General features: G+C 60.2%; 1 protein-coding gene across 2 annotated transcripts in view; it reads left to right on the top strand.

Moving 5' to 3' along the window:
- The first annotated feature begins 10,407 nt into the window (after window positions 1–10,407).
- The window catches only part of SPDEF (SAM pointed domain containing ETS transcription factor), a 9,483-nt gene continuing 1,303 nt past the window's right edge, over window positions 10,408–18,587 (top strand). Inside the window, exons 1-4 of one of the 2 annotated variants that reach the window (XM_004717230.2) lie at window positions 10,408–10,843; window positions 13,306–13,503; window positions 15,776–15,823; window positions 15,937–16,083. In XM_004717230.2, the coding sequence (XP_004717287.1) occupies window positions 10,408–10,843; window positions 13,306–13,503; window positions 15,776–15,823; window positions 15,937–16,083 (829 nt within the window). The remainder of the gene's footprint in view (window positions 10,844–13,305; window positions 13,504–15,775; window positions 15,824–15,936; window positions 16,084–18,587) is intronic. The other variant, XM_004717231.2, reaches the window with a different exon arrangement.

Raw genomic sequence — 18,587 nt, 5'->3', positions numbered from 1 at the left:
TGAGCAGTCTGCATGACAAGGGGTTCCCCTGAAGTGTGCGTAGGAATGGGTGTGCGGGAGGCATATGTCTGGGGGAGTGGGCAGGCCGCCCAGGCCACAAGCCATGAGTGACCTGTCCCCTTATGACAGTCACAGTCTTTTCCTCCACCTTGGCCAGGGCTGGGCCTTGGTCTTACTTCCTCCCCCACCAGCGGCTTCTCCCAGCACCAGCGGCCCCTCTGAGCAACAAAGCAAGCAGGCTCCCGGCTGCCCTAGGTCCGAGCAGCAGGCAGCTGGGCAGGGCTGGGAGGAGAGGCCATCTGACTGCCCAGCCTCGCCCGAGAGTGCACCCAGCCCTGGAGTCTCACCACCCCAAGCTCACAGGCAAATTTGGAGGCGGGGCAGGGAGCATCCTTGGAGCTCCCAGGATGATGAGTTTTGGCGGAGGTGGCCTCCCCTCGGATAGCCTGACTGAATCTCAAAGAAAGAAGAACTAACCCCAACTGATTGCCATCTAGCTGACTTCAACTCAGAGCGACCCTAGAAGACAGAGTGGGACTGTCCCTGTGGGCTTCCAAGACTGCGGCTCTATGGTAGTAGAAAGCCTCGTCTTTTTGTCTCAGTACAGCTGCTGGTTTTGAACTGCTGCCCTTGCAGTTAGCAGCCCAATGCATAACCACTACACTACCAGGGCTCCTTTGCCTGGGACTAGGCAAGTATTGGTTTATATGTGCCAGGCACTCTGGAGGGATCCAAACCTAAAAGCCGTCAGTACGTCGTAGCAATTCTTGTGCGGAGTGACCTGGTACATCTTGAGTGGGACCGTGGGGAGGGGGGCTTAACTCACTGCCTGATCTTGGGCAGTCACATTCCCCCCCCCCCTTGGGTCTAAGAGAGGAGAGGCTTGAACAAGATGGTCTCTGAGGAACTCAAGACTTGTCAAAGGAGGCGGCAGGCTGGCGTGGGGCTCTGACGTCTGTGTAGGAGTTGGTGGAGGCTGGATCAATCTACTTTGGAAGTCTGTGTGCACTCCCAGCCTGTGCCCTAAGCTGAGGGGGTGGGGCTTGGGGTGGGGTGGAGGAAGCCGGTGGGACAGGCACTGCGGGTCTGGCCCCTCTTAGCCATCAAGGAAGGCATTGTGAGGCTAGCAGTTGTCCCAGAAAGCTGGGTGACCCCAGGGTAAGAGGCCCAGGACTCCTGGACCATCGCCCTCTCCCCTCTCTCAGACCCTCCTCCACCCACCTGTCACGCCTGCTTCTTCCTTTGTCCTCATTCCTATCCCCATTGTCCTTTCTCCAGCCCCATCCCTCAGGTGCCCCCCTCCAGACATCCTGGGCCCTTCGAAGGCTTCCCACGTCCAGCTCCCAGACAATCTTCACAAATCGGGTCAAGCTAAGTTCTTGACAGTCCATTTAACAGATGGAACAACTGAGTCAGAGGAGACCCGGTTACTGGCCGCTTCAAGTGGAGGGCCCGCACTGGCTCTGGGACGCCCCACCCCACCCCCAGCCTCCCCAACCTCGCCTCACTCAGCACCCCACCCAACGCCCAGGCCAAGTGAGTGCCTGTCAGGTGGAACAACTCTTCCCAAAGCAAACTTTGCACAAGCCGAGTTGCCCTGGGCTCTTCCTGACATTTAATGCCAGGCTCCTTCTCCCTCCTCGTTTGCATGTTCCCTGCCCAGCCCGGGGTGGGGGGTGGGGGGAGCCAGCCCAAGAGGTGCCCCCTGCCAGATTCCCCTTTCCCACCTCTCAGCGGGGCGAGTGGGGCCTCCTCCTCTGTCCTCCCCAGGCCCTCCCCACACAGCTGGAGTTGGACAGCCTGGGCAGGGCGGGCTCTCAGCACTTCCAGGCTCCCAGGACTCTGGTATGCCCCTAGGTCTTTCTGCTCTGGGGCAGCAGGTGGCCCGTGAGCTGCTGGAGTCCACCTCTGTGTGGCTCCCTGCACCTGGGACAGAAGGTGACATGTCCCTGAAGAACCACCCCCACACCCCCCAAATGACTCACAAGGTCAACACACAGCAACACGCCAGGACGGAGCTGAGCTGTCCCGGTGGGTTTCCAAGACTGTACCTCAGAGTGGAAGGGCTTGTCTCTCTCCCACGGACCGGCTGGCGGTTTCTAAGTGGGGATCTGGCGGTTAGCAGCCCAGCGACCTTGTGTGTTACAGAGTAGGGTTTTTTTTGGCTAGAGCCCTGATGGCAAAGTGGTAAAGCTCAAACCCACCAGACACTCCTCCTGGGAGGGCAGGCTGCCTCCATGCGGATACAGCCTGAGAGCCGTGTGGGGCCTCCTGCTCTGTCCCGGGTCCTGTGAGTTGGAATCGACTTGCCCTGGTTTGGGTCATCTTCACAGAAGCTGATCCCGGGAGCTGCTGGTGGGTTCCGGGCGCTTAAACACGGAGCTGCGAGGGCTCCTTCAAAATCCGAGTCAAGCAGCCCTTTCCGCTCCTCCAGAAGAGCCCTGGTGGCAGAGCGGTTACACATTGGACTGCTAACCACCAGGCCAGCAGTTTGAAACCACCAGCCGCCCCTTGGGAGAAAGGCGAGGCTTTTGACACCCGCCGGTGACCGTGGGCGTCTGTGACAGTGACCACAGTTCTAGCTGCCCTGCAGGGTTGCTATGCGTCACAGAATGGACTCAATGGCCGTGAGTGTAGGGTTGGTGCTGGTCTCCACCCCTCCAGGGCCTTCACGCTTCCTGAAGCCCCTGTCCCAGCCCTAAGGTGTGCTCCCTGGGCCTAGCGTTGGGGTGCAGGCGGGGCGGCCCACCCCGCCTTCCCACAGCCTCCTTGGCTGGAGCCTACTAGGAAGTTTGGCTCCCAGCATGGAACGGGGCCTGGAGGCGCTGCCGTGTCACCGGAGAACGGAGATGTGGGCGGCTGTGTGTGCACAGTGGCAGGGTGCCCTGTCCTGGAGGAGCCACGGTGGTGTCGTGGGTTACACACTGGGTTGCTAACCACGAGGTCAGCGGTTTGAATCCACCAGCCACTCCGTGGGAGAAAGAGGAGACATTCTGCTCCCATCAAGAAGTCCAGCCTCGGGAAGCCACAGGGACAGTTCGACTCTGTCCCATAGAGTCTATAGGGCAGGGAGTTTTGTGCGGGAGCCCAGTCTTGCCGCGCTAAGCTCCAAAGACACACTGTCTCTCAGAATCCCCACTTCACCAATGAGGAGATGTGGTAACCAGGTGAAACCCAGGTGTCCTCAGACCTTAGAGACCTCTGTGCCCACCTGGAGCGGGGCCATGGGGGCAGCGAGCAGGGCAGCGAGCAAGGGGTGGGCTGGAGGCAGAGCCTGGCCGCTCGGAGGAGGGTTGTGGTTCCAGGTGGGAAGACTGAGCTGGAAGAGAGGAGGGGCAGCGGTTTGGGATGGGACTGTGTCCTGGTCACGGGTCGTGGGACATACGGACGACCGGGGTGGGGTGGAAATGGAACTGCCTTACACATCGTACATGCTCAGGAACAGAGCCCTGGGGGTGCAGTGGTAAAGCGCGGGGCTGAAGGCTGGCTTGGCTGGAGCCCACCTGCGGTGCAGAAGGAAACCTTCTGTATCGGCCGCAGCCCAGGAGACCCTGATGGGGCCACTCCACTCTGTCCCGTGCGGTCACTCTCAGTCAGAATCCCCCCACCGGTGTGATGGCAGCCCGTCCTCAGTGAGCGCAGAGCAGTTTCCGGGGAGCGGGGAAGGCCGGCAGAAGGTGTACTGGGTATGAAGGGGAATGGGGGTCCCGTCACGTTCCCTCGGCACCACTCATCCCAAGTCCAAGGCTCATCTGGGCTGGGGGTCCGGGCTGGCCGGAGGACCCGTTACTGCTAGGGATGGGAACAGGCCTGCGGGGCACGTGTGAAGCGAGGGGCCAGGGCCCTGCTTGGTCAGATGGCTGGGCAATTCATGCTGCTAACATCACCAGCCCTAAACGACATCTCCACTGCTGGCAGTGGGGGGTGGGGGCTCTACTCACCCTCTTCCAAGTCTCCAAGGGCAAGATGGGGGTGGAGGGGCTGCAGATCCCTGGCCTCGCCTGGGCTGGGAAGTCCTGAGGAAGACCCAGGCCCTGTGAGGACCCGGGGGACACTGAGGGCCAGAGCCCAGGGAATGCCCACGGTCGTTTTTATGCGGGGAAGGGCTGGGATGTGCATCTGCTTATCCAAATGCCGCCGAACCCCATCCCCTCGGAAGCAAACTCAACTCTGGAAGTGAGCTTAGGGCGCCGAATCGAGCTGGAGACCTCCAGGCCGCAGGCACCTGCCCTTCCTAGACCCCCCACCATGACTACCCTATACACCAAAAGCAAAGCCAACTCCTGCCATCCAGTCAGTGCTGACTCACAGTGACCCCTTGTGGGCTTCCGAGATGGTAACTGATTGCAGGAGTGGAAAGCCCAGCCTTTCTTCCAAGGAGCTGCTGGCAGTTTTGAACTGCCAACCATGTGGATCACAGCCCAGTGTGTAAACATGCCACCATGGTAGAGCTATGATTTTCAGGGGGCAAATGGGTAGGCGGCTTGAGCAAAGGCAAAGGGCCAGGGGTGGTCAGGAGGGGCGTGGGAGGTGCCTAGTCCATCCGCATATCTGGCAGGAGGGTGGGTATCACGCCTGGTCGCACACCTCCAGCCGGGCACAGCTGGGAACAATGCCGTCTGGCCCAGGGGAGGTCTGGGAGGGCCAAAAAGGCCATGTGTTTTGTTTGGCCCCCACCTTGTCCCAGAAGGGGTTGGAAGCCTTGTTGGAGGGCAGACATGCAGTCGGAGCTGTGCAGGGGGCAGCCAGGGGAAACGTAGATGTGTGATTAGGCCCCTGAGTCCACAGGGAATCATGGGAGAAGCGGACCAGACCATGTTTCCTTGGCATTCTCTCCTCCCCTTCAGTTTCCTGTGCCCTCCTCCTGGCCTGTCTCCCCACCCTACTGTCCCTCATACCCTCACTCCCATCCCGGCATCTCCCACACACACTCCAGTCCCAGGGCCCACTGGCTGGCTCATTAGCTGGACTTCCCAGAGAGCAGGGGCTCCTGGGAAAGGCAGGTGGATGGCCTGGACAGGTCTGGGACCTGAGAGAAGGCCAGGATGCCCAGAAGAAACCCAGCCCCTCATACCGAGTCCAGGACAGGAGCCCTCCAAGAGCCCACCTCTCTTTTCCTGGCCTCAGAGCCCCTGGGCGCTAGGGATGCCCACAGGGGGAACTTGAGAGCAGGCCAGGAGGGGACCAGCCGGGGATCCTCAGTGTGATGTCCGGTAGGGAACAGCTACCACACTGGGCAGGGAAGCGTGGGCAGTAAGTGGAGGCCTGGGGTCTCGGACACTGCAGGGGCAGGCTCTGTCCTGAACCACAGAGAGTGGAAAGCGGGCAGGGGGAGGGTCCCCTGCTGAGGGCCCAGCCCAAGAGGAAAAGGAGAAAGCAGGGAAGGAGGATGGGAGGGGCCGTTCCAAGTGCACAGACATCCTCAGGGTCTACCCCAGCCCCCAACCCAGGACTGCTCCTCTTGGGTTCTGGTTTGAAGGGCAAGGGAGCTGGGGTGCTGTGGGAAAATGGGAAGAGAGGGGGCAGGTAGAGGCAGGGCTGGAATGGGGAGGGTTCAGGGAAACAGGCCAGCAGGCAATGGGCTGTGGCCTGAGACACCCTGTGACCTTGGGCTGGGCTAGGTTCTCTCCAAGGTGCTGACCAGCAGACCCTGTGGGGCCTCGGCCGGTCTGCATCCTGGCAGGTCCCAGTCCACCATCAGTCTGATCATTTCAGCCCGGACTCCAGATGAAGGGAGGGACGGACTGCAGCCATGGGATGGCCCTGCACCCCTTCCCCACCCACTCCCTCTCTGTGCTCCGCTTACAGGGGTGAGTCAGCCTTCTGGCCCTGGGTGAGGCTGGGTAGAGGGCTAGGACACATGTTTCACCTTTGCTGCAATCCCCCAGTAAGTGCTGGCTGGGAGCCTGCGCAGGCAGGGTATGGAAGACCGAATCCTCCTCCCCATAGCCCAGGGCCTGAGTCAAGAGTGCTTGTGGTCTCAGGAAGTCTCTGGAATCCTGAATGGTGCTGCCAGGTGGGATGGGCACCAGGAGGAGGGCAGGGGAGCCCTAGGCCACAGGCAATGTGGGAGACTTTGGACTCCTCTGTCCTGTCCTTCATCTGCCTTCCTGGGGTACAGGAGGCTCAGAGAGGAGGATCAGAGGTAGCTAAACCCCTCTGTCCCCTTCCCCCACCCCCTCCCCACCGATGTGGCCATGGCCTCCACCAGCTGTTACCAAACTTCCTTTGTCTGGAGTGGGAGCCAGCGCCTCCAGGGCAGGAGGAGCCAGGATTAATCCGGACACATGGCTTAATCCAGAAAAGATCAACTCGGGGTTTGAGAGCCGAAGGCATTGCTCAGGAGACAGGCAGCCTTGGAGGCTGCCGGGGAGACTGGGTCCACTGTCCAAGGGTCAGGCCCAGGCACTCAGCAGGCCGTGCCAGGACCTCGGGCCTCTGGAGTAGTGGCCTGATGGTCGAGAGGCCTCTGGTCTGGCCCGGGTTCTGCTGTGTGACCGAGCGTATGTCTGGTCCAGCCTCTGAGCCTCAATTTGCCTGGTGCGCACCAGGGTGCACGGCTGCTGTGGGACTGGACATTGTGGACATTGTGGCATGGACTGAGTGAGCAGGGATGAGAGGGGAACTGCTGCTGGGGAAGGCTTCTCGGGGGGTGAGGTGTCGGGGAGTGCTTTGAGCTGAACTGAGATGGGAAGGAAGGGAGCCATGCAAGAGAAAACAGCCTTGGGTGTCCCCACACAGGGGACACAGGCTGGGGACAGTCTTTGTTCTCACAGTCTGGCTGGCAGGTGGTCTCCGTGTCAGTCCCAGAGTCTGGTCCCGACCCAGCAGACCTGCCCTTTCCCTCTCTGGGCCTCAGCGGTCCCATCTGTAATTATCAATGGTCCCTGCCAGCTGTGAACAGAATCCAGGGGGATGAGTGGGCCGGGCAGCACTGGGTAGCTGATGAAAGGGTTTTCGAGGAAGTGAACTTGACACCGGAGTGGAGTGAGCAGCCAGGAACCAAGAGTAGACTTGGGAGGATTGAGGGGCCTGATTAAGAGGTGGGCAGGATCCCGGTACTGGCCCGAGCAGAGGGCCTGTTAGAGTGAGCAGCCACAGGGCACAGCCAGTTGAGCACGTTAAATATCAGCTCTCTGAGCTTCACCGCCCACATGTGGGAAATGGGGCTGGAACGTCCATGTCCCCCAGACCCTGGGTCGTCCAGGGCCACGTGGATGAACACCGGTGGGGACATGCTGCGCGCATACTAGGTGCCCTCCAGGCAGTTCTCCTCCCTCCCAAGCGTAGCCTGGAGGAGATGCCAGGGTTGTGGGCCCGGCCAGCACCCCACGGCCCCTCAAACCTGGCCTGTGGGGGGCTGGAGCATCTTCTCCCGCGGCCACCTGCCAGTGATCGGAGCAGCTCTCCTGGTGCAGGTCAATGGTTAACTTGTCTTTCGGAGATCCTGGAGCCGGGACCAAACCTGGGTGGAGAGCAGGCTTCAGGACAGGCAGTGGGGATGGAGCTCTGGGCCAGGAGGTGGAAGACCTGGGCCTGGCTGTCTTGTTCCTCGGAGCCGTAACTTCCCCATCTGCAAAATGGGACCTAGGAGAAGCCCTGTGCGGCATCTGCCCCGGTGAAGGGATGGACGTGAGGGCTTTGCCGCTCAGCCAACAAATGTGTCAGGGATGTGTCACCACGTCCCAGCTGGTCAAACGTTGTCACCTGCCCTTCCCACTCATCCCCACCAAGCCCTCCCAGGCCAGCAGCTGCCTCGCAGCCTCCCTCAGGCCAAGGCCACGCAAACAGCAGGGCACGAGGGAGGCGGGTCCTCCCGCTTCTTGGAAAAGCTTCCGTTCCCCTGGCATGCCGCCTGGGGGTTGGCAGAGACCGTCCTAACGTGGCAGCCATGGGGTTCTGGGGACGTGGACGGGCAGGAGGCAGGCAGAGGTGATGAGAGCCGTGTGGGGACTGGAGGTGGGGGCTGTCCCCAGGGGTGGGGCTGCAGGGGGTTGGGTGTGGGCCCAGGCTGGGTGGGGACCCAGGGGCAGAACGAGCTGTTGGCGCAGCCTGGGTAAATAGCACGGGGGACGCACAGCACACACGTGTGTTTGCATAGAAGGACTTGACATGCGTCCAGGCCTGCCCTCTGTCCCCCGAAACCCCACACCCCTTGGCCCCTGCCCACCCCACCCCACCCTGACCTTTCCTTCCTTGTCAATTAAAGGAGGCCTTGAAAGGTAGGATTCGAAATTAAAGGGAACACCCTTCCCGCTGGCGGGCACTTTTCTCTGCCACGGGGCACTCCGGGCTGCCATGTCAGGTTGGGAAGGTTGGACACTGAACCAGGGTGCCTGGCTGAGGGGGGCACTAAGCCCTGCCAACCCCAGAGGATGAGATGGCATTCTCCGAGTTGCAGGCAGAGGTCTAGGGGGCTGTAGCTAGAGGTGACGTCTGAGCTCGCTACTTTGTCCCATCTGCAGGGACAAATGGGGCTGCCCCAGCCTGTCTCACAGGGCCGGACACCCTCTCTCCCCACGGCCCCAGGGGGCACCATAAACTCTGCCATGAGAGGGTCTACCTGTCCTTCATGGAAGCCTCTCCCTCTTTCCAACCAGACGCCTGGGAAGCAGCGGTGGTCCCCAACCTGACGGTGCATTGGCAGCCCCTGGGGAGTGAGGTAGCCGCTCCGGGGTGGGTCTGAGGACGGGGCTGCAGGCCCGCTTCTCTGAATGCTGGATCAGAGCCCGTGGGCCAGGAGGGCAGGGGTGTGTGGAAACTGTACATGCAGCAGAAGCTCTGTCCACTAGGGTGTCTCAGACGGCCCTGGGTGGGGCCCTCGGGGCCGCAGCGGTTGTGCCTTCGACTGCTACCCACAAGGAAGCCCCCAAACCGTTCCTCAAGAACACAGGAGGCTTCCCGGCCCAGAGACCCACAGGGGCAGCTCTGCCCCGTCCTTCCGGCCCTGCGGGTCCAGGGAACACTCATGAAGAGCGAGGCTTGACCGCTCCGGGGCCTCGGAGAGAGGCCTTCCCAGGCTCAGTCCATGTCCTCCTCCTCCTTTCTAAGAGTCCCCTGTGCGTTAGGGAGGGTAGTCTGTGCACCAGCTGCCCCCAGCACCACAGCCCTGATTTCTCAGTGAGCACCGAGCCCACGGACCGCTGGGATATCCTCTCACTCTGCCGTGGAGTCCATGAGGCTGGAGCTCTGTTTTTTTTTCTCTCCTTCCCTTGTCTACACCCCCCCCCCGGCCCCCCAGGCTGTAGCTCTTTACAGGAGCAGAAAGCCTCATCTTTCTCCCGAGGAGCAGCTGGTGGATTTGAACTGCTGACTTTCTGGTTAGCAGCCCAATGGATAACCACTGTGCCACCAACCCAAACTGCAAACGCACTGCCATGGAGCCGAGGGCTACTCTTAGCATCCTGGTAGGGCGGGGTAGAAGCGGGCTCAGGAGCGGCAGAGCCTGGGGGATAGATGTGTGGTGAGGGGCTCTGGGGACAGCAGTGAGGAGTGCTTATCTGCCTGGATGAGGGTCTCAGGGTCCCCTGGAGCCAGGGCCGTGGAGGCCAGCAAGTGGGCCACCTCTCCAGGCAGTGGCACACCTCTCCAGGGCTGGAGGGAGGAGAGAGGGCCTGAGAGCTTGGATGGGCCAGTCGGCAGCCCGCACCGCATGGGGGGACCGGTCCTGAATGCAGGGGGCAGGCGCACCTGTAGGCTTTGGTCACTAGCCGCCTCAGGAACGACACGCTGAATTTGTTCATGTCCCCCCGATGGCCCTGTGTGTGTGTATGTGGAGGGAGGGAGGGGCGGGACGGTTAGATAGCACCGCTCCCCGACACTTGTTTGTGTGTTCCCTCACCTGGGGATGCTGATGGTAGTCTTCGGGCTGCTGGCCGTCTCCCTCCGGGTCCACCCGTCCATCCCCCTTCGAGGGCAGAAGTAAAGGAAAGGAGTTTGCTGCTGTAGGAAAGATCTAGGTTCCCTCTCAGGACTGCAGGCTGGGATCTGAGGGTGGGTCCAGCCGCAGAAGCTCGAAACATCAGGGGCTCCTTCTCTAAGCCTCAGTAGGTGCATCTGCCAAGTGGGCCTAATTGGCCATCCACGGGGAGGCCTGCAGGCTGGTGAACACACATGCACATGTAAACATGTGAGGGTCCCGGGCAACCTGCCTCTCTTAGAGAGGCCATAGAGCTACCCATTTACCCCCCTACCCCACCTGCTCACTGCTTGTCCTTATCTGCCCAGTCTTGTCCCAGCTGCTGCCCACCGACCCGGAAGCCCTGACTCGTTCCCAGGCCTGGCCCCTGGGCCCCTCATCCCTGTGACCAGCTTAGCGGGCCCCATGGGCACGGGGAGGCGCCAGAGCCTGACTCTCTTCCCTTGTTGCCTTGTGCAGACGCGGCCGCCAGCCCGAGCAGCAGCGGCATGGGCAGCGCCAGCCCGGGCCTGAGCAGCACGGCCTCCGGCCGCCTGCTGCTGTCCGCCGACTCGGCGCTGAGGACCGGCCTGGACAAGGCAGCGGTGGGAGCACTGGGGCCCGAGAGACGGGACTGGAGCCCCAGCCCGCCTGCCACGCCCGAGCAGGGCCTATCCGCCTTCTATCTCTCGTACTTTGACATGCTGTACCCGGAGGACAGCGGCTGGGAGGCCAAGGGCCCCGGGGCCGGCGCTCAGGAGGAGGCACCGGAGGAGCCTGAGCAGTGCCCTGTCATCGACAGCCAGGCCCCGGGGGGCAGCCTGGACGTGGCCCCCGGCGGGCTGGCCCTGGAGGAGCACTCGCTGGAGCAGGTGCAGTCCATGGTGGTGGGCGAAGTGCTCAAGGACATCGAGACAGCCTGTAAGCTGCTCAGCATCACCGCAGGTGAGCCCCGTCCCCTGCAGGCGGGGCGCCGGCAGGGCCTGGATGGCTGCGATGCGGGGGTGGGGGCATGGCCTGCAGGACTCTGACTCTTCTTGCTCCCCCATCGCCTCAGGCAGCTCGGGAGAGGCTGCCACTTCTACCCACAGTGAGCCTGGACCGGGCGGTGCTTCCCTGTCTCCACGCCCCACTCACGCTCAACCAGTACCCTACTTGGTAGGTGCCGGATGACGTAGCTCAACCGCCTCTCAGACACCTCTCTGCTCTCCCTTCAGTCTGTTCCAGCCACATTGGCCTAGACCTCCCACCCAGGACTTCTGTACATGCCGGTCCTTCCGCCTGGAGGCTCCCACTCCGTCCCTAGAGTACACTCATCTCCATCCTGCCTGGAATATCCGCTTCAGGTTCCCGACTCAAACGGCCACTCAAAACGCCCACCTCCTGCTCTTCTCCCGCTGCCCAGCGCGACACGGGGCACCTTCGGCTTGTTTCTCCTGCACCCTGCCTGTCTCTGCAGCCGAACGCACGCCCCACGGGCTGCGGGCTTTCATGGGCTTTGCTCACTGCTCTGTCCTCGGTTCCTGGAATAGCACACCTTGCACCAGGGCTGCAAATTGGTTGGAAATGGTTCCGTTAAGGCGGATGGAAACAAGGGCTGCTTCAGGTTGCATAGCAACCGAATCTCTTTGACCCAAGTAGGAAACGGGCAGCTGTGCCCCACTCAAAGATGGTGGTGGCCTCTCCCTTGAACGTGTGCCTGCTGACGTCTCTGAACCGGTCCCCCGCTTCCTTTTTCCTCTCAAAAGCTCACGGCCATCGGGTCGACTCTGCTGCCCAGTGACCCTGTTGGACAGGTAGAACTGTCCCTGTGGGTTTCTGAGCCTGGAATCGGCGTAGAAGCCCTCCTCTTTCTCTCTTGGAGCAGTTGGTAGTTTTGAACTGCTGACCCAGTGGTTAGCAACCCGATGTCTCAGGTCAAAATCCTCATGTCCCTGAGACTCAGCAGCTGGGTAATGCGAGCACAGTGTGGAGCGACCCGTTTGGAGCCCGTTTAAAGCCCCGCCTTGCACCTAACAGCTGCTCAATGCGTGCTTGCTGTGTGCCAGGCACTGTGCTAGGACTGGGGGACTGAGAGGGGAACTCAACACACAAGCCACTATGTGCACGGAACTTGGGGTGCAGCCAGCTGGCCACACCCATCCATACAGCCCCCACAGGGCGGGATGGGGACATCAAGGGCTCGAGCAGGCTTGTGACTGACCGGCCTGGATGTGTGATTGTGGAGCAGACAGTGCAGGTCCCCAGTCCCTGTCCCCCGTTATTGCTCCAGCTTTGGGGAGGTCTGACTTCTCTCCCAGGGTCTTCGTGCCCAGGCATTTGAGTGGCTCACGCTCTGTGCTGCTCCCCACTCCCCACCCACCCCCGCAGGAAGGTCCTTTATGGACGACCCCCTCGGCCCCAGGCCCAGCTTCTCCTCCAGGGCCTCATCTGGGGCTGGTCCCCCACATCGCCCCCAATTGGTGTGCCCATTTCAGGCAGCTCCATGGGCACCTCAGTCCTCCAGGTTCCCAGTCCCCATGCCCGCCCCCGTAGCTTTCCCATGGTGCCTCCTCTCCCACTCGGGGCTGGGAGGGGTGTGTTCCCTGAACAACTGGGGCAAGAACAAACTGCTCTGACCACAGGAAGAAAAATGGCCTTATTTAGCAGGGGCAGGCCAGCCAGCAGGTCACCCAGCAGGGACACTGACTCAGACCACGGTGTTCACTTGGTGGACCCATTGTGCCCCACCCACAGTCTGGCCCCCAGCCTGGACTGCCAGGCGCACCCAGAGCAGCTCGGCCTGAGCCAATGTCCCTCCACTCCCCCACCCCCACCCCTCCAGGCCTGTGGCTGTCCCCACCATTCTGTGACCTGCCTCTCATTGACTCCTCCCTCGTGGAGGGAGGCACCCACAGGCGCTGGACACTTAGTGTCTGCATTGCTACGAGGCCCTGGGTGTTGAGGGCTGGAAGTTGGAGGGCTCACACCTGGCTGTGTTGGTCTCTGACTCTTTGATGAGCTCAGAGAGGGCAAGAGGCATGTGGGGAGAGACCCACTTTGATGTCACTTCACTATCCAGGGCTGGGCTCCCCCAGAAGACCCTGGGAGGGGCTGGGGGTCCCTGGGAGGCCCTGAGGCCCTGGTGGGGTGAGGGACGCAGAGGCTGAGACTGCCCTGCCCTGAACCAGGTTTGCTTTCAGGGACCTGCCTTGTTCTTCTCACCTGCCTGTCCTCTCTTCTTGGGCACCTTCTCTCCTAGATCCTCGGACCCCAAGCAATTCCCAGGCCCCTCCAGTCCCTCTCTAAACCTGGCCTGTCCCACCTCCCCACTTCCAGGAGGATATGGCCTTGGGCCACAGGCTCCCACGGGTGCCCATCAGGCCACACACCGGGCGCTCACCCAGCCCCTGGTGTCTCTTGCCCAGACCCCGTGGACTGGAGCCCTGGCAATGTGCAGAAGTGGCTCCTGTGGACAGAACACCAGTACCGGCTGCCCCCCGTGGGCAAGGCCTTCCAGGAGCTGGCGGGCAAGGAGCTGTGTGCCATGTCTGAGGAGCAGTTCCGCCAGCGCTCGCCCCTGGGGGGCGAACTGCTGCATGCCCACCTGGACATCTGGAAGTCAGGTCAGTCCATGTGTGGTATGGGGGGAGCCAGGAACACTAGGGGGAAGGGGACAGTGGGCCCCGGAAGCAGAATGAGAGGGTCTCCCGCCCAGGGAAGGAAAGCAGACTGAGCTCCATTCTGAATCTCAGGCCCGATTGCAGTGAAGCCACTCTGAGCCCTGGTCAAGGCCACAGGCCTTCAGGACCAAGCACAGCGCTCACGAGGGGTCAGGCCATGAGGACACGGACCACAGGGACCCCCGGGACCTCCGGGGCTGCTGCGATTTCCCTTTCTCTTTTCTTTGGCATTTGTTTTGTTTTTTCCTTGAAGAAGTACTGAGGTAATGAGTGCCTCTCAACAAACACAGTGGAAAATAGTATGCAATTGAAAAGTCATATTCTCTCTCACCTCTGACCCCAGCCTCCTGAACGCCTCCCCAGAGGCCACATCCTGTCAGTTCCTGTGGCAGCTTTCCAGGAGGCTTCGTGGGTATGAATTGGGCCACTAACCACAAGGCCAGCCGTTCAAAGCCACCAGCTGGCCCTCGGGAGAAGACGGGGCTTTCTAGTTCCCTAGAGAGTTCTAATCTCGGAAGCTCCCGGGGGCACCTCTCCCCTGCCCCGTAGGGTCACTGTGAGTTTGTTTGTTTGGGGTCACGTTTCCAGGACAAGTCTGCACATGCCCTGTGCAGATACAAGCCGTCTGTGTTCTGATTCAGCGACTCTGTAGGACAGAGTAGAACTAACTGCCCAGCTGGGTGTCCTGGGCCGAAATCCGTATGGGAACCAATCACAGATCTTTTCTCTCGAGGAGCTGCTGGAGGCTTCCGAGCCGAGCATGTGATTGTTTGACCACCGGGCCTTCTCTCTCTCTCTAGACAGATATAAATATAGATTGATAGATAGAGATATTGGTTTATTTGCATACCAGAGTATATGGGTGGTTTACATGCAGAATCTGGCACCAGGGTATACAGACTATTGGCATAGTCTGTGTTTAGATAAGCTATATTTATATCTCTCTATCTATGCAGCCCTGGTGGCTCAGAGGCCAAGTTCACTGCTGCCAACCAAAAGGTTAGTGGTTCAAACCCAGCAGCTGCAGAAGAAAGAGGTGGTGTCACTGCTCAACAGTCGATCCCGACTCCTAGGGAGAACCACCCCTGTGGATTCGTGAGGCTGTAAGTCTTTATTGGAGTAGAGAGTCTCGTCTTCCTCCTGTGGAGGGGCCGGTGGTTTCGAACTTGCGCTTCACCACCGAACCATCATCACGATGCGATCAGGACTCACTGTGCTATCAGGCTTACTCCATAAATGATTTAATCGGAGCAGGGAATTCTATGCAGCTGTACACCGGAATGTAAAGGGTGCAGCTATGGACCTCGCAGGAGGCAGCTGTACTCTGTCCTATAGGGTCGTTATCAGTCTGAATTGATTGCAGAACAACAGGGTCAATAGACTGTGACTCACAGTGACCCTGTAGGGCAGAGTAGAACTGCCCCACCCCTGTAGGTTTCTGAGACTGTACCTCATCATGGGTGTAGAAAGCCTCATCTTTCTCCCTTGGAGCTGCTGGTGGTTTCAAACTGCTGACCTTGTAGTTAGCAGCCCAACGCAGAACTCATTACTCCAAGGGGCTGGCTGCAGCCAACTCCTAATATTTAAATTGTCTAGACGAACACCAGACATCCATCTGTGCTTTGGGGGAGGCAGTGCTTGCTTAAGGAAGCCAGGTCCTTCCCTAAGGGACCCAGATGAATGAAGAGGCGGTGTCTACTTGCACGACCCAATCAAAGGCCCACATCCTGCCCAGGGGGTCAGTCAGTGCCAGACTGAGACCAGCAGTGACATAGCACAAACTGAGCTAGCCTGGAATCCCTGTCCCTCTGAGGCTGCCTCCCACACCCCACTGCTTGGGCTGGGCCTGGGAGTGCCAGGGAGGAGTTGCGGGCCCTGTGGAGAGCTGCAGGGGCATGAGGAACTGGGTGACTTTGGCCTGGAAGGCAGGCACTGAGGGCAGTGCTGTGGGGATGTCATGACCTTGCGTCTTTGAAAGGTCTGTGAGGGGTCGTGGACCCACTTCACAGATGAGGCTGGGGAGGCCCAGCAAGGCTCGACTTCTGCTCTCTTTCTCTGAGCTCTGTAAGGCCCTTCCTAGCTCTGAAATCTTAGACTCTTCTTCCCAGACGGCCAGGAAGGAGGGAGTCCCAGAGACAGCCCCCAAAAGGACGTCAGTGGCCCCAGACTGTGGGGGTCTCTCTGGGTCCCCCAACCTCCTCTCCTTGCCCTGCAGCGGCCTGGATGCAAGAGAGGACCTTGCCTGGGGCAATTCACTACTGTGGTGAGCCTGGGGCTGGGGCTGGGGCTGGGGCAGGGAAGGTGCAGGGGCAAGGGGCCTGGGGCCTAGAGCTGCCTGGGGCTCCCCATTTCACCTGCACCCTCCCTGCTGCCCAGCCTCCACCAGCGAGGAGAGCTGGACCGACAGTGAGGTGGACTCATCTTGCCCTGGGCAGCCCATCCACCTGTGGCAGTTCCTGAAGGAGCTGCTGCTCAAGCCCCACAGTTACGGCCGCTTCATCCGGTGGCTCAACAAAGAGAAGGGTGAGTGGGTGCCGGCAGGGAGCGCTGTCGGGTGGGAGGGCAGTGGCGCGAAGGAGCCGTGGGGCCCACCTGTGTGCTGGCCAGGTGCCTGGCCCGGGGCCGGGCAGAGAGATGGAGCACCACCTGCCTGCTCCCAGTCGTTACCGTCCGTGTGCGACTTGCCCCCCTGTCCGTCTCCCTCGTCCCTCTCCATCCTGCGGCTGGTGGCAGCCTTTTCAAAATTGGCTGCCAGGTCTTTCCTCAGAGGCACCCGAGTGGACTCTGCCCCCCATCGCTACATCCGATCACAACATGGAGATAATTACATAACCCTGAGAATCATGGCCCAGCAACGTGGCCACATATATATATTTTGGGGGGGTGGGGGAGCGGGAACGGACACAATTCAATCCCAAACACTGAGTGAGAATTCAGGCCTACTCTGCCCTGGGGTGGATGTTTTTGTCCGTGAACCTGTGAAATCTAGACCACCCATTGTCTGCCTCAGCGGTACAGAAGCGCCGCGGTGGGCCCGGCGAAGGCAGATGTCCCTTACTGATGGGAGAGGCTGGATGGAAGGAAGGGAGAGTGGACAGCAAGCTCCCAGGCTGTCGGAAAGCCTCCAGCCGAGCGCTGTGCATTCGCTCTCGATGCTTGGCAATCCCCCTCCTCTCTGAGGCCATCTAGGCTGGTCTCTCTCCAAGTCGGAGACACCGCCCTTTCTTTGGTGGGTGGTGGAACCATTCGGGGGGGCTGCAACAGCAAACACCCACACTTGATCCTGGAGTCTGGGCTGTAGGACGCAAGGTTTTCATTGCCGGGGGGGATGCTCGTTAAATTTTGTTTTGGAAAGAGTGTGGTAGGTCAAGTCCATTTAGGATCTAAGCAATGACCCCGCCCTCCAGACTCTGGGTGTCGACCAGGCTCTCGGGCTTCTTGGGGAGACCTATCAGCCCCCCAGCTCCGCATTTGCCTTCTAGACCTCCTGGAACAGCAGTCAGCTCCCGCTGCTTCGGGCAACCCCATCATCCTGCTTCTCTGAGTGGCAACCCTACCTCCTCAGCCCCGTTTGTCTGCCTGAAGCCTCACCACCTTAGCTTTGGGGGGCAGCCGCATGCTCCTGACATACCCCAAGGGCAGCCCCAAAGTCAGGAGCCAACTTGGCAAAGATCAGAATCTGAAACTTAGGACACTGTCGTCTGACTCTGCTCCAGGAGACGGTGGCCCCGCCCTTGCTTCTGGTGCTCCTTCCAACCCTTCTGCTGACCTCCGAGCCACTCCGGCGGAGCAGCAATAGATAAACACCCCTTTGGCCTGTCTGCTGCCTGTCGAATGCTGAGAGGCCGATAGCAGTCTTTCTTTTCTCACTGTTGTATTTCTCTGTCCCCTCCTGTCCAAACGGATGTTTTCTTCTGCTCCTGTGATCGCTGGTTCGACCCCGCAGTCGCGGGCTTCTCTTCCTTCAAAGAGATTTTCCTGGCCACATCCTTGGTGAACAGTCCAGGAGCTAAGGCCTGATGTACAACAGACATTTTCAAATCGCCCACTTCTGTTTCCGTTTCGCACGGTTCATTTTTAAATCCATCTCTTGCCTCTTGCCTTTGACTCTGAGTGGCGAGGAGAAGCCATGTGGCGCCTTTAGGATTGCTCGGAAAACTCATCAGCCAGAGACCCCACTCCTGGTTCCTTTTGAGCGCCACCTTCCATCAGACACCTGCGCATACCCTCGGACAGGTCTTTGCTGCCTCGTACGAAGCATTGTCGTCCTTCCTCCACGGTCCGTCCGGTCTCACCAGCTGTTCCTCGCAAGCCTCATCGGACATCCTCGTTGCTAGCAGCCTTCTGTTGGTTGCTGGGGGAATATGTCTTTCCTGAGATGGGAGAGGCCTCCCCGGTCGCTCCCTTCATTTCCTGCTGGGCCCTCATCAGGATTGCTCTTGACGTCGCTTTGACCCCGTGACCAGTCTCTTCCGGGTCATGGATTTTTCTACTAGGTACCTTACTGCTCCTCCGGTTTGTAACCATCACTCCATTCCACAGTCACGTCAGCCCTCTGTCTGGGTCCTAGCGGCGGTCTGAGTGACCCGGCGCTGCATTCGCATCGAGGCCACCAGTGGGGCCTTGAACACACAGCAATGTGTTCTCTTGCAGCGGGGGGACCGGTCGTCAGGGTTCAGGGTGTCTTTTAGGAAGGTTCTCCGTTTTTGCCAGTTCTGGGAGAAGGCCCTTCCGTGCTCGGCTTCTGTTTCCGGGGTCCCTGAAGATTTCCATGTGCCTGGCATCTATTTCCCCCATCTCTTCTCTACCTTGCTTTTCATCTCTTTTATATTTTGAATCAGATGGACTCAAGACACATGACTGCTAGGAGCCACGCCCCCTCCGTGGGTGGCTAAGAGGCTACCCCTTAGGCCGCTAAGCAGAGAGAGAGCCTGCACCAATCTTGCCCCATTACCACAGCAAAGCAACCCACCCCCCAAGGGGATTCGGATGCAGGCCTACTGCTGCTGGTGTCCTTAGCAGCTGTT

This window comes from Echinops telfairi, unplaced genomic scaffold, assembly GCF_000313985.2.
Source record: "Echinops telfairi isolate 266 unplaced genomic scaffold, ASM31398v2 ScPeMD7_655;HRSCAF=1070, whole genome shotgun sequence".
Classification (NCBI taxonomy): Eukaryota; Metazoa; Chordata; class Mammalia; order Afrosoricida; family Tenrecidae; genus Echinops; species Echinops telfairi.
This window is presented reverse-complemented; position numbering and strand designations above follow the sequence as displayed.